The sequence below is a fragment of the Schistocerca nitens genome, chromosome 8 (assembly GCF_023898315.1).
Source record: "Schistocerca nitens isolate TAMUIC-IGC-003100 chromosome 8, iqSchNite1.1, whole genome shotgun sequence".
NCBI classification, from domain to species: Eukaryota; Metazoa; Arthropoda; class Insecta; order Orthoptera; family Acrididae; genus Schistocerca; species Schistocerca nitens.
This window is the reverse complement of record NC_064621.1, coordinates 15,757,241-15,777,907: the sequence shown is the minus strand read 5'-3', so window position 1 is coordinate 15,777,907 and position 20,667 is coordinate 15,757,241. Positions and strand designations below refer to the sequence as shown.

At 45.9% G+C, this 20,667-nt stretch overlaps 1 protein-coding gene across 1 annotated transcript in view; it reads right to left on the bottom strand.

Annotated features, from left to right (window-relative positions):
- Window positions 1–16,662, bottom strand: part of LOC126199067 (uncharacterized) — a 144,408-nt gene extending 127,746 nt beyond the window's left edge. The window contains exons 1-2 of the mRNA XM_049935780.1: window positions 16,486–16,662; window positions 153–353 (exon numbers count right to left, since the gene is read on the bottom strand). Coding sequence (XP_049791737.1) covers window positions 153–353; window positions 16,486–16,662 — 378 coding nt within the window. The remainder of the gene's footprint in view (window positions 1–152; window positions 354–16,485) is intronic.
- Window positions 16,663–20,667: the final 4,005 nt, after the last annotated feature.

The window sequence follows — 20,667 nt, the reverse complement described above, 5'->3', positions numbered from 1 at the left end:
CTGGCGGTCTCGTGTGGCAGTCAACATGCGCGATCTTGTATCCTCCGTTACTGTAAAATGCATGACAATTGCATCAAACTATTTGCTGCAACTATGTACTACAGCCGCGTGAAAGGCGAGCAAAGCAGGCGGCCTGCTGGGTGTACGCTTACCTTTTTAGACCGGGTTTCACCGGCCAGCCAGCCTGTGCACGCCGCCGGCCCTCTGCTGCGAGAGAGCCTGGCGTCGCTGCCGCTGCCGCTGCCGCTGTCGCCGACGACAATGCGCCACTGCGCCAGTGCGCCCCTCACCCAGTCGCTAATTGCAGCTGCTAATGCACGCCGCGCCGCTGCCCAAGTGCGTCCGCTCGGCCGCTGCAAGCAGACGGACTCCCCTCTTCCCCTCTACACTCCTCCCTCTTTTACTTCAAATTTTCCGGCAGCACTGAAAGTCTTCACGAGTTTCTCAGCTGTCCGCGTACTAATAAGGACGAGCCCTCTTACCCCGGCTGTCTGGAAGCGACGTAGCTGCCTCGTCACTGACTTCACAAATTTTATATTTCCGAACCGCGTTTACTCCAGTACTTCCCAAAGGATAAAAATAATGACGACTCCATTGAGGAGGAGGACACAGCATTCAAATTATCGTAACTACTGCAGGCATTCTTTTTCTACTAATAAATTATAATTATGTACGGGACTTTTCGTACTAAGCCAAATATATTTTAATGTTTTTGGGGTAGATCCAGCGTGTTTATGTACGAGGTGCGTTAAATACGAAATGCAATACAGTTTTCTTTCTCGATAAGTATCGGTTGACAAAAATGCAGAATTTTTTGTGGGACATTGTGGAATATTCCCACTTCAGCCGCTACATTTTCGTAAAGTTCCGATAGTTGGCGGCACTAGAGGTAGCCTTCAAAATGGTGCGCTCGAAGCAGAGACCTCGTATTACGTTTCTTTTGGCGGAAAATCAGAGCATCGCAGCTTTCAGAAGGTCTGCGCAGACCTCTCAGTGAGCCAAAAGAAGGCGAATCGTCGGACGACGCACCTCTCACCGTCGCAACAAGGTCGTGCAAACCTGTCCCATCTCCCGCGTGTACGCTGGCCGCACACAGTTGTGACTGCTGCAACGTTGGAACGTGACGACACACTCCTTCGAGGTGGTCGACATGTCACAGACAAACACCTCGCTGACACACTCGTCCACCAGTTGGGGTACTCAAAGGTGTATGCCCGCCCTGTTCGTCGCCGCGTGACAGGGGACCGTGGAAAGCGACGAAGGACCACCGGTGCGGAATTGCTTGTGCGGTATGAGGTTGATCGTGACAATTTTTTGTCGAGCGTCGCCACAGGCGACGAAATATGGATTCGTCGACAGCAAAACGGCAGTCCGTGGAGTAGAGAGGTGTGTCCTACGGAGAAAAGTTTCAAATCTGGACCCCAGTCGGTAAAGACACAACGGCGGTCTCCAGGGGCTCTGAAGGGGTTCTTCAGTGTCCTCCCTCGGGGTGCAACCGTCAACTCGGAAGGGTATTGTGCTAACCTCAGGAAACTGAAGGAACGATTTCAGTGCCTAAGTCGCCACTAAAATGCAAGCAAACTTCTCCTGCTCCGTGAAAACGTAAGGCTTCACACAGCTCTGCGCACCCGAGAGGAGCTCACAAATCTTCAGTGGAGTGTCCTCCCTCATCCACGCATCTCGCACCTGCCGACTTCCACCTCTTCCACCCAATGAGGGACGCACTCCGCGGGAAGCACTACGCGGATTACGGTGAGCTTATCGACGTCGACCAGCAGAGTGGTGCGATGCGGGCACACAGGCCCTCGCAGTAGGGCACTCGACGGAGATTATACTGACAAATAGGTTTTTGTAGCTAAAAGATTGCAGAAAAATGTGGTTATTGCAATTTTGAATAAAACCGACCAGATAGCAGAAAAAAAAGTGTTGCAATGATGTGATGTTTAAAGCTTTCCCGGCGTACTGATTGTTCCATAAAAACACGGGAGAACTGCCGGATATCAGTGATGAGTACTACTACAGTGGCACTCACCTGAAGATGGCCAGAAGACTCTGCGCCGAAATACCGTGGCAGGACGTTACTGATATCCGGCAGTTCTCCCGTGTTTTTATGGAACAGTGTTGCATTACTTTTTCAACGCCCACTTAATTACCAAACACGATCGTTTCCAGTTAAACATGAAAAAAATTAAAAGTTCTTATCTACTGTTATTTCAGTATTGAGCATTACTATCTTCAGGCGGAAATCTCAAATGTAAATACGCACACGAGCGTAAATATAGTCCCAAGCGTTTTCGAGCGGTGTACAACACACGCAATACCAAAACAAAACCAAAACCACATAAATACGTAATTTCCACGTTCCTAAGGTCCTGCCAGACAGTTGGATAACATATGTGGTTGTGTGTTTGTTTATGTCCGCTATGATTTGGACATCGTTCTTATCCGCTTGCTATTGGGACTAGTGGCTACAATCATGTCTGTATAAATATTTGTATTGAAAAATTTCAGTAATGCTCGAAATTTTAATCACAATAAATAAAAAAATTATTTTTGATAGTTGTAAGCGGAAACGACCATGTTTAACATTGTCAAGTAGGTGCGCCATGCAGTAACGCCATTCGTCATTTCTTTGCCTTATGTATGATTACATCAGTCAATGTCGTGATTATCAGGACCCGTACCAAATTTTATTTAGACGAATTTGATTCATGTGTTTAAAAATCCGATGTGAAAAGAAGTGCCCTTATTAAAAGTTCGATTAACTCTGTCCCGTTTAACTCACACGCGCCCGCATCTCGTGGTCGTGCGGTAGCGTTCCCACGCCCGGGTTCCCGGGTTCGATTCCCGGCGGGGTCAGGGATTTTCTCTGCCTCGTGATGGCTGGGTGTTGTGTGATGTCCTTAAGTTAGTTAGGTTTAAGTAGTTCTAAGTTCTAGGGGACTGATGACCATAGATGTTAAGTCCCATAGTGCTCAGAGCCATTTGAACCATTTTTAACTCACACGCACTCAGACATCTTCACACAACCAAACAATACTCACCACTCTCTCTAACGTAACATCTGGAATACATTGTTTGGTTACAAAACAAACTGTATTACTTCAGTTAAATCAGTCTAACGGGGATCTGTTTCATACTGATCACTGAAAAAGAAAACATTGGGTGATGAGCCAGCTACCCAGTAACAACATGAAAATCTTCTTTATGACAACTTATTGACATGATCAAACACACTGCGAAAGCTTAAATCACATATCGTATACGCCTTAGGCACTGTACATTGGTATTCTCACCGTATGAGAAAGCATTTTGCTATAGGGCGGCGCGCTATATATTTCGCGAATTTTAATCCAGTTAGTGGCGACCAAGTCCACCAGTCTTGACGTTGATCGATCATTTTGTCTGAGAAAATTAGAATTCTGAAGCAATCAGGTGTAAGATAGAGGGAGCGCAATGTTATCATAACTTGTACAGAGAGCGGACTGAAGTTACAGAAGCCTGAAGATTTCAGACGGAGGCAACACTCGACAAGAAAGTGAGAGAGGTCTACGGTCTCTCGTCCTGGTTATTTGATCAGTGTATAAAGCAAGCGCCAAAAGAAACGGGATTTAAGTTCAGTGGCTACAATGAAAAAGATTAAATTTTTCTGATGATAGCATATTTCCATCAGAGGTAGCAAAAGACTTGGATGGAATTAGTTTCTTGAAAATAGGCGATATCATGAATTACAATAAAGTGTAGATATAAGCTAATGGAGTGTATTCAAGTCATATCAGCGGATTTTGCAGAAATTAGTTTATAAAATGATGTGCTTAGCAATTTGGCACCAAAATAACTCATGATGGCAGAGGAAAAGAGGATATAAAATGCAGACTGCCAATACAGAGAAAAGCGTTTCTGAAAAACCGAAATAGCTTAACTTCTGACAAAGAATCTGAGAATCCCGTCGGTTACCTCAAGATTGGTTGGTTTGTTGATTTGTGGGAGGGGACCAAACAGCAAGGTCATAGGTCCCATCGGACAGGGGGAGGATGGGGAAAGAAATCGGCCGTATCCTTTGAAAGCAACCATCCCGGCCCGGGACTTGTTCGGTGTTAACTCAAGAGCTCTGCATAATTCACCTCAGCAGCTGCGACGTAGGTACTCTTTACGTGCTGAGGAAGTCATCGTCTTTGTATATGGGTATATAAATTCACTTTAACAACACCTAGGTTTTCATATTTTTTGTCTGGGACAAAACATAGCAGAATAAAATTAAAAATAGTCTCCAGATTCTAACCATGGTTTTTGGACGGTTTCTCTTGGTTGTCAGGCAAATGAAGTAACTGGAATTCCCTTCTCAAGTATTCCACTTGACCATCATCACCAATTTTCTGCTATATTATCAGGTCTTTTGCATCTCCGATTCATGACATCCATTGCTTCCTTTTCAATGCCGATGTGTATGCTGCCCTCCAACACATCATCCGGGATTTGAAATCTCTTCCTCCCTCACCTCGTCTTTCCTCCCACATACCCTTTTCAGACAGTTTTTATAACCCCTCCTTCATTCCTAACGTGTATGCAACCCAGTTTAGTTTCCATCTGTTTATTACATCTAGTAATTGTCTTTACTCTCCTACTCTCCTCAGTACCCGTTCACATTTCAGTCTATCCAGCCAACTTATTATTTCTATCCTCCGCCATGTCCACATTTCAAAAACTCTACCTCTCTTCCTCAGTGTCAGAGTTTCAGCATCATACAGGGGGACACTACACACGAAAAACGTTTTTACCCTTTCTTTAAATTTGTATCCACGTAGCTGCAGGAAATTCTCCTTTTCTTATAAAATAAGAAGTATTTGGTGAAAAGTACTTGACTCTGTCAAGGATCATTCCTCCAGCAGTACCGAAAAGAAAATCACCTCAGCAGAAGCTAAAGAACAATTGTATGCTCAGTTTTGGAAGGCTAGTGAAAACCACATCCTCTAGAGCCAGAACAGCACTGTCTACCTGTTGATCGAAACGTTGACATCGAGCATAGCTTCCGACTGGGAATGGAAATGAAACTGTTTTTAATAGTTTTGGTTGTCATCCAAACCTCTCGACATTGTGCATCGGACTGACATAAAATACCTGAACACTGTTCAAGAAATGGTCGTGCAGACCTTTAACGTGCGTATTTTTGGTTACTTAAGGTAATTAACAGTTTACGCTTGTTGTAGGTGCAGGGACCTCTGGGATAGTACGCAGTAAGCTACCGCCGGTCACGGCTGAGTGATGAGTAGCAGGGCCGGCCTTTTGCCGGAGCGCCCATCTGGCTGGCAGGGCCGGTCGAACGATTACGGCCGGAGACGGCCAGACAGCGCCAGCCGGGGCCAGGCGCCGGATAATTGCACGTGGCAGGCTGGCAGGGCAGCCGCCACTGGCCGCCGGCCAACGCCTGGCCTCTCAACAGGTCCCCCAGAACACCGACACAGCGTGTAAATCAATGTGGCCGGACGCGGCCGCCGACCTCCGCCCCAGTGGCGAGTTCCGCCACGGACGGCTGGCGCCCGTGTCGCTGTCTACCGGCTATGCGACTCACTACGCCGATTCTAGTGTACACTGAGCAACAGAATTATAAAGGCCACAGTTGTGACGTGTAAGGTAGGTTAATGATGTCACACACGCACCACATTTTACAGTTGTGCCAGGTGCCACCGTGAACGTGTGACGCGATCGGTGGCTCGTCACGTCACCTCTTACCCTATTCTTGACGCCTCTGTGATGGGGGTCAGAATCGTGACGCCCAGCGTTGAAGTCACTCGGTTTTCTTATCACTGGTCGAGGAAAACATTCCAGGCACACTGCTGCTCAGAATCGGCACGAAAAGGCCGCAGGGAGTGGCACAATGAACCTCAATGAAACCACCCCTTTCTTCGGGACGTTAATTCCCACACATTTCGCGGCCAAAACGACAGTTCACAGTGCTGCGACCAACAGGAATGCGTTCTTCGCAAGCTTCGTCACTGCTGACACGGCCGAGCGGTTCTAGGCCCTACAGTCTGGACCCGCGCGACCGCTACGGTCGCAGGTTCGAATCCTGCCTCGGGCATTGATGTGCGTGATGTCCTTTAGTTAGGTGTAAGTAGTTGTAAGTTCTAGGCGACTGATGACCTCAGAAGTTAAGTCCCATAGTGCTCAGAGCCATTTGAACCATTTTTTTGAACTGCTGACACCCACGGGCGTTACAACCCTTCTCTAAGGACACTGTGGGGCTGCATCCCCGTCGAAGGTGATAGCAATCGCTTGCAGCGCACTGCAACCTCTGTTTCTGGAACCACAAGGGAGTGTTCAGAACCATTCGACGAAATTTGAAGGTTGGCAGAAGCAGCTAATGGTGCTTATCCTTTCTCAGCTCCCCTAATTTGGGTCCTCGTATGACGTGATCATTGGCGGAGAGGGGGCCGGGGGGGGGGGGGGGGGGAGGGAATTGTGGCTTTGAAACATGCGTCAATAAAACGGCAAAGTGCCCCTCTAAGACCACCTAGGCTGACAAAAGGCTCGGTGGCACTCGCCCACCTTTACTGAGAATTGCACTTACACAGACAGAACCCGTGACGAGATTGCTAGGCGCCTGCAGACAGGCTACGCTGCTGCCCTTTCGCCGCTACAATGCTGTTCTTGCGCCAGGTAGCAGCCCAGGTGGGATCGGCGAGTGTAAAAGCGGTTGTCGGTCTGCTAGCGCCTAGCACGTCGTGACGTATTTTGTCTCGACAAGCGCACTTTTCAAATTCTCATTAAAGGTAGGCGGATGGCGCCGAGTTCTTGCGGTACTGGGGGATCTAGATGGCCCGTTCGCCGTTTTATTCACCCTTCATGCATCAACGTCGTCACCCCCTCTCCCCCCCCTCTCCACACCCCCTCCCTCCTTCCCGTGATCACGCCACATTACAATACAAAACAGGGGCATTGAAATAGCATGAGCATCTTTAGCTGCTTCCAGTCACCTTGAAATTTTTTCAAATGGTTTCGAGCGTCTCCTAGCGCTTCCAACCAGTACAAGAGAAACAAGAACTCCGGTCGCACTGCGCTCCGAACGTGTGCTATGACGTTCGATGGGGATACAGCCCCACAGTGTCCGTAGAGAAGGGTTGAAACGCCCCAGTGTGTCAGCAGCGTCACAGGTTCCGAAGAACGTCTTACTATTTCCTATCGTACTGCGAACTGTCGTTTTCGAAATATATGTGGACCAACACTCCATGGAAAGGGTTGGTTTCTCCAACGCTCTTTATACCACCCCTGTGGCGTCTTATTGGCTATTTAAATGCTGGACGTCGTGGTTTCTGACCATGTTCGCAGATGCTTCAAAAGAAGGACTGAAATGTAGAAAAGAGCGTTTATGACGACTTTCCGTGGTGGCATCGCGGAGCACTGCGGTGAGATTTTGTGACACTGGGATATAGCTAAACCGACTTGAATTCCACAGCCGTGGCGTTTTTTACGCGTTTGATCACAAGTTGCTGTTTGAAGCGTCGTCGAGCTCAAGGGTGATGTCACTGGGCGCAACGTTTTTCCATCATTACAGTGGAAATTGGTAAGCACCTTTGTGCCAAATCTGAAACTTAAGTGGCCGGCCGGGGAGGCCAAGCGGTTGTAGGCGCTACAGTCTGGAACCGCGCGACCGCTACGGTCGCAGGTTCGAATCCTGCCTCGGGCATGGATGTGTGTGATGTCCTTAGGTTAGCTAGGTTTAAGAACTTCTAAGTTCTAGGGGACTGATGACCTCAGAAGTTAAGTCCCATAGTGCTCAGAACTATTTGAACCATTTGAAACTTAAGTGTCGTAATGAGTGGTAATTACTTCGATTAAAATAATTTCGTTATTGACAGATGTCTGTGGAGGGGAGGGGGGGGGGGGAGAGACACAGAGCTGTCGCCTTATAAGCAGCATGCCACGTGCTCGTGCAGTCGACAGTTGCGCCCGCACCAAAATAATAACGAGAACACCGCGCGACCTTTCTCGCCTGGCACAGTTCATTGCCGCAAGCTGTTGGATTCTGTCAGATGATGGGATTGTTTTCCAGTTATATAGAGACATAGGGCATTCCACCGAGCGAGGTGACGCAGTGGTTAGCACACTGGACTCGCATTCGGGAGGACGACGGTTCAATCCCGCGTCCGGCCCTCCTGATTTGGGTTTTCTGTGATTTCCCTAAATCGCTAGAGGCAAATGCCGGGATGGTTCCTTTCCTAATCCGATGAGACGGATGACCTCGCTGTTTGGTCTCTTCCCCCAATCAATCCATTCCAATCCATTGTGCATTCGTGGTTCGCTTTCTCAACGCCCTGCTATAATACTTTCCTCAATACGTGTGTGTGACAGGTGTTTCTATTGTGTTTCTAGAGGTCTAAAATCCACATCCACAACTATGCGTTACGGTGTTTTGTCGAGGGTACTTATGATGTCGCTATCATTTACCCCATTTTGTGTATCATTCGCTATCTGCAAGAAAGACTATTGCTAAACCTCTCCTTGAGCTCAAACTCCTATGATTTTTCAGTCGTTATTTTGCAAGGTGTACGTTGAAATAATTGGTTACCTGACAATTCCTATAACGAAAGTAGATGACTGTGTCTAAACCGTGGGTTACCAGTAAATGGAACAATCATTCTTTGAGGTAGAGCTCGCAGTAGGCTTTTAACGTGTTCTTGTGTAAAGTACCTCAATTCAAGACAAATCTCCACGTATAAAGTCAACTGACATGAGTGAAAACAGTGTGTCCATTGGCTACCGCGGATTGTATCGGTGGACTGATGGGCCACAGAGCAACAAAATCACGGTTGCCACCTTTGAAATGGTATACTATCCATTTCATTTCCGTTCAATGAGAAGTCAAAGCCGCCCTCAAGAAGTGCGAGTGTTTTCGTTTTCCCAGACCAAATAATGAGAACAAAATAAAGAGACAAAAATAATTGTCGTTAGCATCCCTCCGTCTAGATCACGTAGCCCAGAATTGGAATCCCTGCCTGGTCAGGGATTTTCTCCGTTAGTGTGTGTGTGTGTGTGTGTGTGTGTGTGTGTGTGTGTGTATGCGCACTCCTGCGTGCGTGTGTGTGTGTGTGGCGGGGGGGGGAGGGGGAGGGGGGGAGATTCTCATCATTCATCCCATCATCAGAAGCAGAAAAGACGGCGATGTAGGGTCTAACAGAAAGAATTGCACCTGGCAGCCGAACAGCACCTGACGGTGTCTCCTGACCAGTAAGCCGTAGGATAAACATTATCATTGTAATTAAGGAAGAAGCATAAGAAAAGGTTGCTTGGACTGCTGTATCGCGGTATATGCTGGTACACGCGGTGGTACTGTACGAGAACGTTGAAAATGATAAGTGAGAGATATTTAAATTTCCTGAAGCTGGACTCCTGAGTCGTCTGCTATCCTTTCCCACTGGCGAATGGTGCACAAGCTATAGCCTAATAACGTGCATCCGCTTACAACAACCTGTTACATCACAAGGACGTTGTTCGTACCTATCCTTCTCCAACTGTGTCGTAATAAGTTTGAGAAAATCTCTGCAGATGTGAGAGGGTGGACGACGTGAGCCTGTTCGACTTGAGTCTACTGGAGAGGTGAACGCTGATGTCTGAGGTCCAGGTAGTCACAGATACGGACTTGGTTGTTACGAGTATTGTTGCGTGTGGCGCAGTTCACAACGCGAAGAGGATTTTCAAACGAGTTCGGTATAATATGATACACTGTTACCATTTCTGCTTCATTTATTGATAGGAGTCTGTATAAAAGTGACTCATTAATTGCTGTCCGCTAAACATGTTTATGCCGACCTATCATTTTGTTGGCATGGCAGACTGCATGTCCCCTGTGTATATATGCTCGCTATAGTTGTCCATGATTTCAATTAGTTTTTAATTCTCTTTCTGAGAGATTATGTAAAATACGTCTCTCGAATAGCATCAATGAGATATTATGAAGATGGCCAACTTCTGAAACACTTGTTCCAGTTTTGGGACGTGGGTGAATTTGACTTCTTCTCCAGGACGAGTCCAATAAACGTGAGGTAAAGTTGCGACTGTGAAATTATGGCCAAGAAAATCGGGTGCATACTTTTGAAACGATCTATCTAGGAATGTTGCCTAACTTATTTTGAGAACTCACGGAAATACTAAAGCTACATGGTGACACGGAGATTTGAATCGCCGTTTTCCAGAGTGCTACGCCGGTGTCTGTTTGACCTCGAGGGCCGTATGAACTAACCCTGCTGACCGCATCAGCGACGCCGTTCACCTGAATGTACAGACACTGGCCTCAACTTCAACCAGTCTCTGTGGGTCTTGGGCTGCGGTTGAACTGTCAAGGATCAGCATGGCTCACCAGCGCTTACTTCGTCTCTTGAACTGCCACCATCAGTAGGGTGAAGGAATGCTACTTTTTGTGTGGGTAAAGAAGAGCCCTGAGACCCAGCAGCACTGTTGGAAGTGGATTCCGGCAGGGAAGGGCAAGAGTTTGGTGGCGGTGCAGTGCAGCGGCGGCACTGAGGTGTTCCCGTAGAGTCGTACGCAAAATAGTTGTGCGTAATTCGTTGTGACAGACTGAGGAGCAGCCATGCCAAGTATACTTTAACTGGCAAAGCTATCCTTCGCTGTACGGACTATACAGGCGAGGGGCAAAAATATGGGAACGCCAGAAACACGACCCATTAGCATTCCTAATACCGTCGTCTCTTAGTAGATAAATACAGGTCTTCTATGGTTTTCAAGGGAATCTTATATCATTTTCCCTGCAAGGTCGCGACGAGTTCAGGCACCGATGATGGAGTAGATAGCGATCGCGCACCCTCCCCTCCAAAGTGGACTACAAAGGCTCAATATTGTTGAGATGTGGTGGCTGTGATGGCCAGGGTGGTCATGGAAGATGCGATAATCCATCCTCGTGCCCACAAAACTAGTCCTGGATGATGTAAGCTACGAAACCAGGTGTCCTGTAACCTTCGAACGCAGTATCACCAATGGGGAATAAACACAGTGCCGTGGGATGGTCTTGATCAGCCAAAATAGTCACATAATTCTTGACAGTAATCCGACCTTGCAGAGTAACCATGGTATCCACGGAATACCACCATGTGGTTGCCCAAATCATAACCGAACTTGCCTCCTGTTTCTTTCTTGGGAGTTAAATTCGGCCAGAAGTTGGAAACAGGGTGAAATACGACTCATTCGACAAAATAATATTCTTCCCTTGCTTCGTGGTCTAGGTTGTATAGCTTCGGCACTATGTTTTCCAGTTGTGGCCATTTGCATCAGTGATGAGTGGTTTCGGAATTCCAGTTCGCCTTGCAATTCGCAGCTTACACAGCTGCCTTCACGTTGTTTTGCTGCTGACAGAGTCAGGAGAGCGACACTCAGTTCTGCAGTGGCTTTTGCAGCTCTCGTCCTCTTATTTTTCATCACAAGCCTCTTCAATTAGCGTCTGTCACGATCACTCAACATCCACTCTCGTCCGCATTGTGGCCCAGTGGATGATAATTTTCCGCTTTTCCTGTATACTGCATAAATCTTCGATACGATGCTTCTTGAAACACCAAATACTTCGTTACGGAAGCAACCACCATATGAGCACCAATAATTTACTCCCTTTCGAATTCATCTAGCTCCGACATAATGCAATCATAACTACACAGAGCACTGCCCTAACCAAGACTGACACTTCCAATGTATTGCGGACATTGTGGAGGTGCCGGTCTTGGTAAAATACCACAGGTCAATCAGCATTCTTCGTCAGCATCTGCATTTATGTTCCAGAATGCATTTGTCGCGGTGTTTCAATGGTTTTGTCCAACTCTTGTAGGTAGGTTTTCTGGGTCCAGCTGCTCATAAGCTTACATTAATGAATTTCAGATCTATTCGCTCATGTTAGCACCCACGTTTCTACCTGATAATGGTGGTACTATTTCTTGTACGTGCAGAAACCCAGCTCCAAGGTGATCGTGGCTTCCATCCTTTTAGTCTTTATCACGTTCCTCCTGTGAGATCACCGTGGCGGCATATGCGTAGTGTTATACTGAAAATTAAAATAATTCCGTTAAACAGAACATCTTATACCAAATTTCGGTAACATAAAGATATGTTTCCGTAGAAAACTAACTTGCGTGCGTATCTGACTTAAACTGTGCATGAGTGCTGCTAATTTCTGTGAGTCTTTCCTGTCAGGAGCTAACGCGAAAGCTCTGTTACTACTTTCTAGGAGGGTGGGACACTTTCGGAACGTTCAGAAGCGCACTAACGGTCTACGATGTGGAAAGAGAACGAAATGACTCGGTGATATTGTTCCAGACCGAACTCCGAAACTTTCCCTTCCGCTTCAATGGCATTGTTGTTTTCTTCGTCTTGCCTGCGCGGCACGAGTTAGTTTCCTTTACTTCCTCAGCTCTGCTTGGTTTATTTCTTTCTTGTTCTTTCTCGTTGAGATGAACAACCGAACGCTGCTTCCCAACAGGAAGGCAGCCGTAAAATTTCTCTGCGACGTCCCTGCAACGTTCGATAGCTTCGCATCGTTTCTGAAGACGGGGAATTAGCCTCGCGCGGCAGCGCCCTCTGTTTGCTAACGTACGCCGTCATAGCCGGCTGCATTCGGAAGCAGAGTCTCTCACACGGCCCTCAGCTCCTCAGTGCAACCCCCTGGAGCGCTAAGCGAGGCTACATTGCCGGCAGCGAGCGCCGCCTGCGCCTTCCTAAGGCGGATTTCATTCGCAGGGCCGGAACTCACTCGGCAGCAGAACTGGCTGTTCGTTACGAGCGAACGACTCGAGACCAGGAAAGCGAACGTTATCTGTCTGGGTAGCCACCGGGGTCAAATGCTTTCAGACGGTTCGCTGCATCTCGCCACGGCGTACGATCATTACATTATTCTTATTAACTCTTTCGTCCCCTGTCTATTACGGGGTCCACTTTATCAGGATTTGGCGAATTCAACCCTGAGGCCAGATGTGCTTCGTGACGCTACAATCGTCAAGGTGACGGAAACCGTATGCACCTCCTCTCAGTGTTCTGTGTGTGGTCGTATTTCAACTATTTATGTATAGTATTTTCTGAGGCTTGGTTCGGGGACCAGCCCAACATTTGCCTAAACAATCGTGGAAAACCACCTAAAAAGTAGGCCTAAACTCGCCGGTATACCAATGATCCTTAACCTGTAGCATGAATCGGTCTGGTTATGGCTCACCTCGCAAGTAGGGCGCTGAATGTTACGCTATAAGAGCACATCGCTATTCCTTATATGAACGGTTATGGTATATTAGTAGGAAGTATGAAGTTCAATACCTAATCGTGCTATAATTAGAAGTGGTATTAACGTCCAAACCACAAACTTTTGTGACTCAGTGTTTCAGAACTTAGTTACCTCGACCTACTCCTTTTATACGAAGGCAGTCCTACTATTAACGATCGCTTCTCTTGAATTAATTTCAGAAAATCTTTTATTAAAAAAAATGACGTGAGATACATTAATTCTCTGCGTAATAAAGCCGACTCCATATGCATTTGCTATACAGGTTGATTCAGCTACCCCTATGTATGAATTTTATACAATCCACAGCTCATTGAAAAACCATGTGCGAGATTTTCATATTACCTTGCTCGATAGAAGCAAACTTTTAGTCCTACCGAAAAAATGAACTGGACCATTTTGTAGGAAATTTAATGTAGTTAAATTTTGTACTGGGATACGTTTGAGCTGGAGGCCATAGTTTTCGAATTATTGTAAAAAAATGTATTTGAAGATCACTTTTGAACGTTTTTCTCGAACAATTCAAAAAGTATAGCCTCTAGCGGGAACGCATCACAGTACAAAATTTAACTACCTTAAATTTCTTACAAAAACCCAGTGGTAGGGGCAACTTAATTACGCTGTATATTCCTGTGTTGTGCTCGGTTGCCGCCAGTCCGTTAAGCCAGTTGTTTATTGCATTCATCACTTTCATCCCAGCCAGGAAGTGAAAATCGTTAAAGGTAAGGTCAGGAGATATGGTGGGCGATCAGAACTTTCGGATCAAAATTCATCCAACAAGCCTCTGCGTGTACAAGCAGTGTGAGGGCGGGCGCTGTCGTAAAGACACACAATACTACGAGAAAGTTTCAGCCTTCTTTTTTTAAATTTTTTCTTTGCCCAATCGGCTGGGCTTTAGATTCTCCCTACATTTATTTCTGTTTATCATCTCTATAAGCGAAAAACGGTATTTCCAAGTAAACGTGAAATTTAAACTAAAATTTCACGGACATCAGCTTTCTGGTTGACAATATATCATTACCTTCCTCACTTTCTCGTCGAGTTATGTAGCAAAGAATAGACTGCACCGTCCACAATAAACCGCGGGGAAGAAAAAAATTTACGTCGTACCTCTGAGTGGTTGGTCTTCAAGGCACTTCTCATTTAGGTTTGCATGACCCAGACGCCAATGCTAAACAACAATAGGAAAAGAAAAAACTCTATTTCTTATAGAAAAGTTTCGTTGTTGTTTCAGATACTAAGAATTATTTCGATCCCCTGTTTCCTTTTTATTTTTCACATATGCGAGACAGATTCATGTCAGACCAATATAGACTATCTGATCAAAAGAATCCGTACACGTCATGTACTGCAGAACTGACCACCAGCTATCAAGAGAGTCGAACCCGCGAGCATAAAAGGAGGCGGAGAGTATTGTGTTTTCAGTAGAGAAGCAGGAAGAGCAGAATTAGTCTATCAGCAGAACTCACTTCGAACGTCGACTAGTCATTGTACCAAATCCATCAGGGGCATCTGAACCCCGTCTAAAGGTAGCACAATGACTACGAGTAGGGAGTTAGCCCTGTGGCGTATGATTCTCACTGCAATGGACATGTTTTAATGATCACTTCTCTGGTGTTTGCAATCAGTCATGGGGCTGCAAATTCATGCAGGGCACAGCACCAGTAGGCAGTGCCGACTGCAGTGAACTAGTGAACTGTGTGCATTTGCAACCTCAGGATTGATTGAAAATGCAAAAGAAGTGACCATTACCAGCTGTACAGCAGTTGAGCAGCTCCTCATAAGCCACACATTTCTGCAGCCAGTACTAAATGACACCGTAGGTGGTGCAGAAAGTGACGCCACTGGCCAGTGGATATCTGGAAGCGAGTGATGTAGAGCGATGAAGCACTTTGTGCCACGTGGCAATCCGGTGAATGTGTTTGCGTTTCGTGGGTGAGCGGAGAACGTTACCTGACGCTACGTGTAGGGCGAACAGTGAAGTGCGGAAGAGTGATGTTACGGTATGTGAATGTTTCTCGTGGTTATGGCACAACACCACATTAGAAAAAAATAAAGACAGAATGATATGGACACACTGTACAACACTGTATACTGTGTACAGTAGAAGAATATATCGGAGACTATCATTTTTTGTATCAGTGTGACAATTCACTCTTCAATAAAGCAGCATCTGCGAGGCAGTCGTTTGTGGACGATAACATTTCTGAAACGATCTGGCCTGCCCGGAGTCCTGACTTTAACCCAGTGTAACCTCTTTGGAATGCGTTAGAATGTCGATTTCGCTTTAGAACTCAGCCTCCAACATCACTATCTTTTCTGATTTCGACTTTTGACGAAGAATGGGTTGCCAATCTTCTACAGACTTAAAAACACCTGACTGAAAGTGTCCCCAGTAGAGTTCAAGCCGTCATGAACACGAAGAGTGGACTGACTCCGTGTTAATGTCTACCATTAGATGTCCACATACCCTCGAGTAGGCAGTGTACAGCCTGAAAATGCATTTAAACTGTTTGAGTCGTCTGCAGCTGTTGCGTACGTAACCTGTCTTACTAGAGGTCAGTGGCACACTCTGATAGTTACTGAACAGGTTTTCAGGAGAGGGTATGCATTATCAAATAAAAAGGAGTAGGATCTGTTGTGTTGGCAGAAGAGCCAACACCATGTTACTAGAGGAGGCCGAGATGCACGCGTTTAGCTCACGCAGGCTGGCGTGAGGAGGGAAGGACTAAACTGACGTGAGGTCTGGAACATGACAAGGAATTAGAATTCAGAAAGCGGACGTAATTAGTCTGATACTTAACTTTAATCCATTAATGATGAACGTCTCGCTTGACGGTACACGAGTAACAATATTATCTGTTCAGAAGACATAGTAACTGAATATGGCGCCTTGCTAGGTCGTAGCAAATGACGTAGCTGAAGGCTATGCTAAACTTTCGTCTCTGCAAATGAGAGCGTATGTAGACAGTGAACCATCGCTAGCAAAGTCGGCTGTACAACTGGGGCGAGTGCTAGGGAGTCTCTCTAGACCTGCCCTGTGGCGGCGCTCGGTCTGCAATCACTGATAGTGGCGACACGCGGGTCCACCAGACGCATCTGGGCGGCGTCTCAGAAGTTGGGAAGTAAATTGCGGGAGGGCAGCAGAGTCGCGGTGGCCGCTGTGGCCGACGTGGAGGGAGCACTTGCTGTCGGAAAGGGGTCGAGGGCTCGCCTCTGACGTAATCAGATCCGATACGACCAGTGACAGCTGCCATTTTCAAATTACGCCTCCAGCCCGATAGCCGGGGCACGCCGGGTCGATGCCGCGCACCGTAAAACTCGCGGGAACGACGGGCGACCGTCAGCACCAGGTACCCGTCACCTAGGAACACGAAGCATGCGTGCCTCGTCGACATGATGACGCCACTATGGACCACATGACTCTGTTCGACAAGTCAAACTCATTTTATTTCTAATACCTTTTCTCTAATTTTCAAGAGACGAAATTAAAAGCAAAGTGCAAAATTCCTCCAAACGTACAAATCTTTGACGAGAGGCGGTCATAAATTATTAACTATAACCTTCGAAAACTAAAATGCCGTATTAAATTTTTTGTTTGTTTGTAGACAGATGTCTACAGTACAGGTGTAAGTTGAAGTTCCCTCGCCACAGAACCGCAGCACGCCAGTAGAGGAGCGAAATAAAACGGAGCAGGCCGCTGATACACGGGTGCATCGAGAGGTAATTATTTTTCCGCATTCGATCCGGGATACCGCTGCAAAATTCGATGTTGAGTTGGTGTAAGTGTAGGGAAACAGTGCATCATCTTACGATACAGCCGTTAGATGATGCAGACACTTCCATTGCGGTCAAATAATTGAAAAAGTGGCATCTCTCTCTGTGAAAAATCTGAAATCGGAAGAGGAGGGGCCGGCACTCGAAAACCGACGTCTCACACAGACAAGGATATAGTGAAAATCAGTTTCCTAATTTTTCGATACATTGTGAACTTGGCAAAGATCTTTCCAGTGGTTTTCGCTCATACCCATTAGAAACACTGCTGAACGGAGCCACAAGAAGAAACGTTGCAGCTGTGCCATGACAACTAATTTTACAACTTCATCATAGCCGGGTGCTCACAGCCCGACATGAATGAGCAAAGCAATCATTAGGTTCACCACCTCCGAACCATCGGGAAAGGTGATTCTGCGTATTTTTGGGACAACCGTGATGTGGTGTTAACAGGTTATGGTCGTACGGAACAAACCACCACTATCTGCTGACGAAGTTACAGGAAGCAGTCAACACGAAGCACCGCGGGAAGTCGTCCAAGACGGCATATTTGCTCAACTCCGCAGCTCACTCTATTCACTACGCATTCACACATTCTGCTTCTCTTAGTTATCAAATTCTATCTTACCTCTCGTGTTCTCCTTACGTGTCACGAAGTGCACCTCTATTTCCTCCGTCATTCTTACCTTGCAAAGGTCCCAGACGGAGGAGCAGTATTTATGTTTTGACTCAGTGATGGTTTTGTAAGTTACAGCTTCCGTGGATGGCGGTTTTTCCAGTGAATCTGAATCTAATATCTGCTATTTATCCAGTTATTTTTATATTACCTTGTCACTTTAAATCATTCTGTACGTAATTCAGAATTACAAGTCTATAAGCCGGCCGTGTGGCCGAGTGGTTCTACCTCCCGTAGGCTTACAAGAGCCATTGCTTACACACGAACGTATATTTTTTATTAATTTTGTTCTTCCCGATGTTTAAATATGTTCAACGTCGATCTACCATTTTTACGAATGTTCGTTTCTCTATAAAACGTCTTTCATTTCAGACCAAAACTGTTGATATCGTATTCAAATAACTTGTATCATATGATGACCTTCGTTATACTACAATTCATAGTGTATTTTCTTTATACACCACGAGTTACGAAGCAAAAAAGTATATGCTGCTTAGGAGGAATACTGCTTTGACATCACCGGATGCGTTTACCCCGAAACAACGGAGTAAATTTACACCGAAAGAAGTTTCATACAGGCTCTTTATCATAAGGTTGTAAATTAACAGTGACGTCATAGAGTCCGCTTCGCTGTATCATTTATTTTTAAATAGTTATCTCAAAGAGACAGAACCTAGACTGAAAACTAGCAATAAATTTATATAACAGTATATTCAAGAAGGATGATTCAGGTAGAGGTAGCAATTGGTCACGGTTTCTTGTCTTTTATTCTCCCAAGATCTAACTTTCAGCCGGCCGGTGTGGCCGAGCGGTTCTAGGCGCATCAGTCTGGTACCGCGTGACCGCTACGGTCGAAGGTTCGATCCTGACTCCGGCATGGATGTGTGTGATGTCAGGTTAGTTAGGTTTAAGTAGTTCTAAGTTGGAGGGGACTGATGACCTCAGATGTTAAATCCCATATTGCTCAGAGCGATTTGATCCATTTGAAGTAACTTTCAGGCTACAGCAAGGGCTCATCATCGGGTTGTACTTGATGGATATTTTGATAGCTTATTACCCCAACAGAAAAATAAACATTTAAGGAGCATAAATGGCGACTGGTTGCTCTTTCTGCTAGAGAAAGCTACTGATTGTACTGATGAAATATTCAGCATTGACCAGAAAGAACAACAAATGGTTCAAATGGCTCTGAGCACTATGGGACTCAACTTCTGAGGTCATTAGTCCCCTAGAACTTAGAACTAGTTAAACCTAACTAACCTGACATCACACACATCCATGCCCGAGGCAGGATTCGAAACTGCGACCGTAGCGGTCTCGCGGTTCCGGACTGCAGCGCCTAGAACCGCGCGGCCACATCGGCCGGCAAAGAACAACATACTTATTTCTTTCATACGTATCTGTTGCTGAGCTACACGTGCTACGTTTGTGATACGAACACTGTACCGCATCCCACGTTCTTATTAATGTCTCAAGTTTTGGAGAAAACACCAGCTAATATAACAATGTCAAAACATGTAAGGTAACAGTCAACACTAAACTGCACGTATATTTTTAACACTGATAGAGCTGGCATCAGTACTTTACGTACCTGTTGTTCGAAGATTACCCTCTATTTGTCATCACTGCTGCCTTTCTTAATTTTTGAACAACGAATGAGAAGCTTCTTATTCGCATGCTCTTCATCGTGTTTAGCCTATGTCGTAGAGTGCTCGCTGTTGTAAACTGAATACACCATTAAATATGCACAAAGACGAATAACAGCTTATGCTGCAAAATCTCTCGGACACTCATTTACATCTGGAACTACACTTACTGTGAGTGGCGGACACTTCCACGAAAACCATTATTTCCCACCTTTTCTGTTTTCTCCGCATATGTTGTGTGCGCTGTGTAGGTCTCCATACGAAATTTTGCGATGACAGTTTTTTATTCCTTTTTTAATCTGATCTTTCCAAATATCCGTCAGAATTTTGTTCCGTGTTAATTAATGACTTCATCTTTAACAACAATTATTTACGGCAAATCTCACTGCAAAAAACAGAAATAATCAAATCTCACCTTCACTACAGAGGCAAAGAGACCCTGATGCATCACGTCTGCACGATGGTTTTGGTGTTTTTGCTGCTGCTCCTGTTTCTGGCGGTGACCGCACTCTTAACTCAGTGTCGACGTTGAGCACCACCTGACGAGGCTCCTGACCACGTAGAGCAAACCCTCGTTTCAGGAAAAAACATCTCCTCGTTTAAAGTCTCCGAGTTGCCTACATTGACCTCTTTTTGCACGGAAACCACTATTCGTAAACTTAAGTAACTTAACAAGGAGACGCTGCAGGCGATTTTTTTCCGTCGTACTTTACTTATTACATCAGCCAGCAGGCCGCCAAGGAAGCAGAGAGAGATAGGAAGAGAGAGTGAGAGAGGGTGGAGGGAGGAGGGGAGGGAGAGGAAGGAGGCACGGAGACGAAAAGGGAGAGAGTTAGAGAGTTGCACTGAAGGCTGAACAGTATTCATAGGAGTCAGGGCAAGTATAAGTGAAATAAAAGGACTAGGTGGAAAGTTGTGCGAAGAAAGTTCGACCCGTCTCCGAACGGAAAATCAAAGAACGTCAAACACTTTTGGTCATATGTGAAGTTGTGCAGAGGAGATAAATTGACTGTCCAGGTAATTACTAACAAAACTGATGCCGAAATGGGCATAACAAAACTGTACGGTATCTAAAATTATGAACTTGCAGATGGTACTAAAGTGCGCCTTTTCTACCGTCAACTACTACGAGGACGGATTAAATACAAATATTTTACTGTCAACAAATCAGATCCGATGACGTTCTGTTAAATACTGCACGTACTAAACAGCACAAGAACCCATTACCAGCTGCTGTTTACTTCTTATCCTCCATATACAAGTCCTATGTGACTCTAAATGTACGACAGATCTTTCATAAGCGACCA